Source organism: Tasmannia lanceolata, unplaced genomic scaffold (assembly GCF_043159265.1).
Source record: "Tasmannia lanceolata isolate RefF3 unplaced genomic scaffold, GAP_Taslan_0.1 ptg000002l, whole genome shotgun sequence".
Taxonomy (NCBI): domain Eukaryota; kingdom Viridiplantae; phylum Streptophyta; class Magnoliopsida; order Canellales; family Winteraceae; genus Tasmannia; species Tasmannia lanceolata.
In genome coordinates, this window is record NW_027518679.1 from 22,846,468 (window position 1) to 22,854,154 (window position 7,687).

The 7,687-nt window shown below is 40.6% G+C and overlaps 1 protein-coding gene across 2 annotated transcripts in view; it reads right to left on the reverse strand.

Moving 5' to 3' along the window:
• The window catches only part of LOC143889486 (protein LONG AFTER FAR-RED 3-like), a 32,104-nt gene extending 26,172 nt beyond the window's left edge, over positions 1 to 5,932 (reverse strand). For both annotated transcript variants that reach the window (XM_077393824.1, XM_077393754.1), the window contains exons 1-3: positions 5,752 to 5,932; positions 5,517 to 5,662; positions 393 to 494 (exon numbers count right to left, since the gene is read on the reverse strand). In XM_077393824.1, the coding sequence (XP_077249939.1) occupies positions 393 to 494; positions 5,517 to 5,662; positions 5,752 to 5,845 (342 nt within the window). In that variant the 5' untranslated portion in view covers positions 5,846 to 5,932. The remainder of the gene's footprint in view (positions 1 to 392; positions 495 to 5,516; positions 5,663 to 5,751) is intronic.
• Positions 5,933 to 7,687: the final 1,755 nt, after the last annotated feature.

Sequence of the window (7,687 nt, forward strand, 5' to 3'; positions counted from 1 at the left end):
GAGAGAGAGAGAGAGAGACTACCAAACCAGGATCATACAAAGCTTAATAGCATTTTGTGACAAAAGGATCAATATATACTAACTCTGGACATACCTAATTCACAAAAATGATTAATGCAATTGAATCTTACTTATAGATGTCCTCTAGAATAATAAATGTAATTTTTTAATAAAAACTGATTAAAAAATCAACAAAAAGTAACGCATTCTCAGGACCATGTCCTATATGATCAAAAACAGTTTTAGGATGAAACCACAATGCTGTAGTATAATTAAGCAAATACGACTGTAGCATCCTTAAAACCAGAATAAACTAAAACAACATAGATATAATGTAGAAAGAAATATTTTTGAGGAAAAAATCATTATATAAAATAGCATTATCTGATAACCTGTAAACCTCCAAAAAGTAAGTGCACGTGGGAGTCAATAAATCCTGGAACCACAACCTTCCCATCAAGATTCAGCTCTTGAGTCCCATGACCCATTAAATCCTGCATTGCGATAAAGAATGCATGAGGGAAAAAACAAATTAGGGATTATGAAATTTAAACTTGGCATAATATGGGCTATGAAATGAAAGATAAAATAAGCAGTTCTAAAAGCCTCAACGAATCCATTTCAAAGTAATTTAGGATCCTACACTAAAAGTCAATCTGCACTTCATTGTCCTCCTTGATTGGACAAATTGCACCATGTTGTTATTTTTTCTTAAGCTCTTACTAGGGCATACACCTAGCATTAGTTTATGTTTATGATAAATCCGTTGTGCAAAAAAGATGAGCACGTTTTGCATTTTCATTTTAGTGTTAAAATAAATTTATTATTTTCTTATAAAAATAAGGGGCCAAATGAACAAGTTTGTCACAAATAAGGGAAAAGAAAAAAAAAACGTCCCAAAAATAGAGGAATGATTGTCCATGACCCAAAAGAAATCTCTAAAAGCTAAAGAAACTATAGGTATGCCATTGCGTGCTAAAAATCAGCGGCCAAATTTGCCATATGCCTGATTTGCTAGGAAGAGATTTGATGAACTGTAGTACAATTAAGTACCTCTTGTAAGGTATTCACCAACCTCCATGTGGAAAGCTCCCTAGATTGCATCTAACAAATCGCATTGAGGGAATCGCTCTCTACAATTAGAGGCCCTCGGTCCACATCCAAGCACAAGAATCTCTACTTCACTATAATCTTTGACACTGGTAGGTCTCGAAAAAACCAACCTAACAATACCACCATGGTCTCTAATGAACACCAATGCCAATCAGTCCAGGGCTTCCGACACTAGAGCCATTAAATTAAGTTTAATAGCCTCAAAGGGAGGGGGCTCCAACGAGGATTCAGAATCTCAATCACCAAAGAGCAAGATTGAAAGAAAACTCGGGATCTATTAAGGTTAGAGATGGAGATACCACCACCATATTGCTTGCTAAAAGGTTGCTGGGAAGAGATTTGATGAACTGTAGTACAATTAAGTACCTCTTGTAAGGTATTCACCAACCTCCATGTGGAAAGCTCCCTAGATTGCATCCAACAAATCGCATTGAGAGAATCGCTCTCCAGAATTAGAGGCCTTCGGTCCACATTCAAGCGCAAGAATCTCTACTTCACTATAATCTTTGACACTGGTAGGTCTCGAAAAAACCAACCTAACTACCATGGTCTCTAATGAACACCAATGCCAATCAGCCCAGGGTTGCCGACACTAGAGCCATTAAATTAAGTTTAATAGGTTCAAAGGGAGGGGCTCCAATGAGGATTCAGAATATCAATCACCAAAGAGCTAGATTGATAGAAAACTCGAGATCTATTAAGGTCAGAGATGGAGATGCCACCACCATATTGCTTGCTAGAAGATTTCTGGGAAGAGATTTGACGAACTGTAGTACAATTAAGTACCTCTTGTAAGGTATTCACCAAAAGCTCCCTAGATTGCATCCCACAAATCACATTGAGGGAATCGCTCTCCACAATTAGAGGACTCCGGTCTACATTCAAGCGCAAGAATCTCTACTTCACTATAATCTTTGACACTGGTAAGTCTCGAAAAAACCAACCTAACAATACCACCATGGTCTCTAATGAACACCAATGCCAATCAGTCCAGGGTTGCCGACACTAGAGCCATATAATTAAGTTTAATAGCCTCAAAGAGAGGGGCTCTAACAAGGATTCCGAATATCAATCACCAGAGATCTATTAAGGTCAGAGATGGAGATACCACCACCATATTGCTTGCTAGAAGCAGCCCAGCTGATCATATTGTTGAAAAAATGTTTATAAATGCTCAAATATTTCTTTGCCCTGCCTCTGAAAAATTATTACATTACATTCCTTCCAAATGGACCACATCAAAGCAAGAAGGAAAAGTCCCCATAACACCTAGTGACTAATTGGCCACGGAAAACAAATTCCATAACTCTAGGAGATCCGCAATCGAGTTCAGCATTACCCATTAAATGCCAAAGAGATGAAAGAAGAAACTCCAAAAATCAGAAGCATAAAAACAATGGACCAGGTGGTGGTCAATTGACTCTTCAGCAGCACAACATATAATGCAACAATTGATGATGAACCACCGACAACAAATGAGATAATCTGTTGTTAAAATTTAATCTAAACAAATGTCCAATAAAAGGCAACGAGGCAAGGAGACATAGGATAGGAGCAAAGTCTAGACGAAGGGGCACAAGTATCACCCTGTCTGTTAAGCTGAGATAATTGTGGATGATCCCTTGGGGCACTGTTTCCAAATACTTTTATCCCTCTCTTCCCCTAATATAGATGTAATCCAACTTAGCCATAAACATTGCCATCAGTTCAATCTCACAATCAAAGAAACTCCAACGGATTAGAATCTTCCAAGAGATTCTCCACTCTGGCATCTCTATTAGTGGCTACCCTAAATTTTATTCTTTTTTAATGGTAGTGGCAACCCTAAATAAACCGAGAAAGTGTCCTTAAGGGGACGAACATCACATTAAGTTCAAACCAGACACCGAAAGGATCAAGGTATCAGGGCTTCCAGAAGACTCATGAAAATTCAAACAATTTCCAATTCATTCAGAATTAAAATGTTAAGGAAAATGCCTGTCCGGTAAGGTAGCAATTTCTGAAACTATTCCTAGTCCAGTCAGAACTAAAAATGTTAAGGAAAATGGCATTCCAATAAGGTATTAATTTTTCAAACTCCAATTATAATTTTACTAATGACACACTATGGATAGAGAAAGAAGTAGGGAAAATTATGGAGTTCCTTCCCTTCAAGTGAACCATATAGTTGTTGGGAAAAGGATTTTTCCACAGAAAATTAAGCTTTGAGTTATCAAAAGGATTGTGTCACAGCTTTATTCACTTAAAAGAGGCTCACTTTAGCATTATGTGAGCACCTTTTCAATTTCTCATCTAAAAATGTCAACCACTATCTCATGTTGCAATCAAGATTTTTCCAAAATTTCAAAATCAGATCAGCAAATCAATTCTAAACCCTTCTCTCTTATCACTTTTGTTACAACTATTCCCTCCCCTTAAGAACCCCCATCTTTCAACCCTTCTTTTTTTTTTTTTTTTGAACAACTGATTTATAACAACAAAAAAGGGAATACAAGCAGGCTTTAGGAGAGCCAAAGATAAAATATGCATAACCTTAGATACAAAACTAGACATGGGGAGGAGAGGCACTAAAGGCAGAGGGTTGGAATTTTATGGTGTTAATAAAGCACTTCTAGGGAAGTGGTTATGGAGGTATAGGGAGGAGAGGCATCAGCTAGTATGGGAACCAAGGTCATTACCTAGTAATTGGATCGCTGATGACAAGTACCGATTTACTAGCCTAATGTATGGAGGGACATTATGAGGCAAAAGCACAAGTTCAATGAGGGGGTCAGATGTAAGGTTTACAAGGGTCATAGGATCAAGTTTTGGCAAGATCAATGGTGTATAGAGGCGTCACTGGTGTTGTTTCCTGACTTATTTATTGTGGCTTCTAACAAGAACGTTTTCATCCAAGATTGTTTCGAGTGGGTGGAGGGGCAGGTCCCTTGGAAGATTAATTTCAGGCGGAATGATTTTGATAGAGAGATTGATTGGGTAGGCCAGTTTGTAGATATTCTGGACTCCCTACTATATTAAGAAGGCTGGCAAAAGATAAATGAGCTTGAATCTGGAGCTCTTCTCAGGCTTTCATCATCAAATCGTTCAACCACAATATTGTTCCTTGTACTTCTTCCTCGAACCTAGGCAGAGTATGGAGCGTTCCTGCACCTCCCAAAGTCTATGCTTTTGGTTGGACTGACTTTCTCGATAGAATTCTAAGAGTGGACCCCTGTGAAACAAATGCTTATCGTTGATCATTGTGCTGTTTGTGTAAGCATGGGAGTCAGTGGACCATATTTTTCTCCATTACAGGATAGCTAGAGATGTTTGCAGTCGTATTCTAGGGAGATTCAGGATATCGTGGGTCTTTCCTTCCCGACTTGTCGATCTCCTACAGTGTTGGTTTTTTTACCCTTTACAAAGGAAAGGGAGAATTTTGTGGAGAGCGGTGTTGTTGGGCACTATTTGGGTCATTTGGAAGTAAAGGAATGCAAGAGTCTTAAGAAGCTCAGTTAAAAGTTTGCATTTCATCTACACAAAGGTGATCTCATTGATCATCTCCTAGGTGAAGACTCTTCCTTGTTTCAAGTTTATTTCTAAGTACGACCTCAGATGTTGATGGAGAGAAATCTGGTAAGGAGAAGCGAAAGGCTCCTTCCCCAGGTGGATCCAGGGCTATTGAAGCTTAACTTTGATGGATTAAGTTTGGGCAACCCAGGGCTTGCCGGAGTGGGTGGGTTCCTAAGAAACGAGATGGGATTAAGAATGTGGGCCTTCTCAAGCCCCATTGGGATCACGGATTCCAATGAGGCGGAAGTGAGAGCGGTTCTTCAAAGCATCAGGATCACAAAGAGTAGGCCTCGGCAAAATGATTATAGAGGGAGATTCCCTAAAGGTTATCATAGTTTTAAATTTCCCTGAAATGACCAAAATGTTTTCATTTCCATCCCCATCGAAACAAAATCAACATGAATTCCTTCCACGTCATTATTTCCCCAGAAATTCGCTTGAAATTCGACTGAAATGTTCGAAACGACCAAAAATAATGAAAAGACAATATAATTTGCATTTCATTTCGTTAATGTAGAGAATGATATTCAGTAGGCAACATCATTGAACTGCATAGCAAAGTAACCATATCTTTTGTATATGCAAAGTAACCGTATCTTAGGTAGGGGATGCCCGATGACTCCGATCTGCATGGGACCAATAATACCCTGCAACTTTCGATTTTTGGGGCACAACCCATTTACGCTGTGGCCAAACAAAGACAGTTTGGACCATCCTATGGAGTGGGCCCTACAGTACTTTTAGAAAAATACTGGACCATATGTCCACAACCCCATACAAAAACTCATTTTACAGAATAGGGATTTGTAGGTACCAATCCCAAAAGGGAAAAAAAAATGATGGGCAATGACCTGAAGGGAAGAAGAATTGCCAATTCGGAGAATTCTGCCGTCTTTGACTGCCATAGATTGGGCGAAAGGGAAGGAGGGATCGCTTGTGTAGATTACAGCATTCGTCACTATCAAATCGGCAACCCTAGATGATTTTAGAGGACACCCTGCAAGGGCAAGAAGAAGAAAATAAGAAATCTTGTTTTTTTAGTTTAAAGAGTGAGAAAAGAAAAGGAAGAGATGATTTGATTGTTACTTGTAATAAAGTTGAAGGCAGGAAGGAATGCAATTGCTAAAAGTAAACCAGACAAGGCGGATAGGAAGATGAAGAAATTCCTCCCTATTTCCATGCTTCACTTCAAACTGGAAACTACTGCGTTTACTCACGGGTATTCCTGAATCCTGATGAGGTTTAATGGGTGATTACAAATACTCTCCGTTTTAGGGGTGCAACTTGGACTCAACCCGAACCCGATGGATTCGAGCCGATTTTGGCTTGGGTTCGGTTGGCGATTCCTTGGGTTGGGTTGGGTTAACCCGGTTTCATTCCGGGTTGGGTTCGGGTTAAGGCCTTGGCAACCCGACCCGACCTAAACCCGACCTCTGTCCTCTAATTTTATCTTGATTTTTTTTTTTTTGCCTTATTGTACTTTTCTATTTCACCCTAGGTGAAACCGAACCCGACCTGGCCCGAGAAACTATCTCGGTTTGGGTCAGGTTTATGAATCTCGGGTTTTCTTGTAAGGACTCGACCCTACCTGAGATAATTTCTTGGGTAGGGTAGAGTTATGGAAAAGCCGACCCGCCCGACCCCCAAGCTGAAACCCTACTCTCTCTCTCTCTCTCTCTCTCTCTCTCTCTCTCTCTCTCTCTCTCTCTCTCTCAAACTAGGCGTGCAACTTGGGTCGGGCTCAACCCAAACCCAACGGATTCAACCCGATTTTGGGTGGGGTTGGGTTGGCATTTTTCTCAGGTTTGGTTGGATTAGGGTTGGGAAAAGCCAACCCAATTTAATTTCGGGTTGGGTTAGGGTTGAGGCCTTTGGCAACCCTACCTGACCCGAAACCGACCTCCGTCCTCTAATTTTCTCATTATTTTCTAGGATTATGCTATTTTCTCTTGTATTTTTCTATTTGGCCCTAGATGAACCTGAACACAACCTGACTCAACCCGCGCCAACCCGACCCGATTTGGAGGCGAGTTGGGTTAGGGTTGACCATCCTCAACCCGAGGCTCGGGTTGGGTTGTGTTAGGGGAATGCTATCTCGTGTTGGGTTAGGGTTGGCCTCAGCCCGACCCGTGTTGGACCCCTACTCAAAATGGAATAGGGGTGCAACTCGAATCGGGTTGAGGCCAACCCTAACCTAACCCGAGATGGCATTCTCTCAGCCCTAGCCCAACCCAACCAGAGCCTTGGGTTCAGGATGGTCAACCCTAACCCAACCCGCTTCTAAATCTCTCAACCCTAACCCAACCCAACCCAACCCAACCCATCTAACCGAAACCGGGCCGGGCTTTTAAAGTTTAGCTTATTGTAGTGCCTATTTTCAAAGATGGTAGAAAACAACAAATCTTAACACCAAAAAACACTAAATTTGAGAAAGAAACTACTTTTTTAACGTCACAAATCACAAACCTGATAAAACCACTCACCCTCCCAAAAGTGATTCCCCGTTTGTCACTCTTCCAAGATACAAAACCTTCAGCAGACGTGAAAATACGACTAGATTTGGATCTCTGTGTGTGTCGAAAACTAGCAGTGTAGGAATTAGAATAACATATCACTTCAAGGTTATCTGATCTCTTATATGTGAACATATTACCTTTATTCTCTTGTAGATAATACATAACCTTTTTTGCAGCTTTTCAATATGATCTATGCCAGGATCACTTTGGTACCTTCCAAGCACGTGACAAATACTATATCAGAACGAGTACATACTTGAACATAAAAAAAATTTCCCATCCGCTCCTGTTCCAATTAGTTCCTATGAAAGATTACCGGGGTTGTCATCCCACTATCTGACCCACGATCTGGGGTCGCACGATCCCAAACGCGATTTGTTCGCAACCCGGATCGCCTAACATGGCTATCCATGGGAGAGAAAGAGAGAGATGCACAGACACTGAGAGATGAAGGGATAGAAAGCTATAAATTAATATATTTTGGGTTGGACTGGAGCTGGATTTTT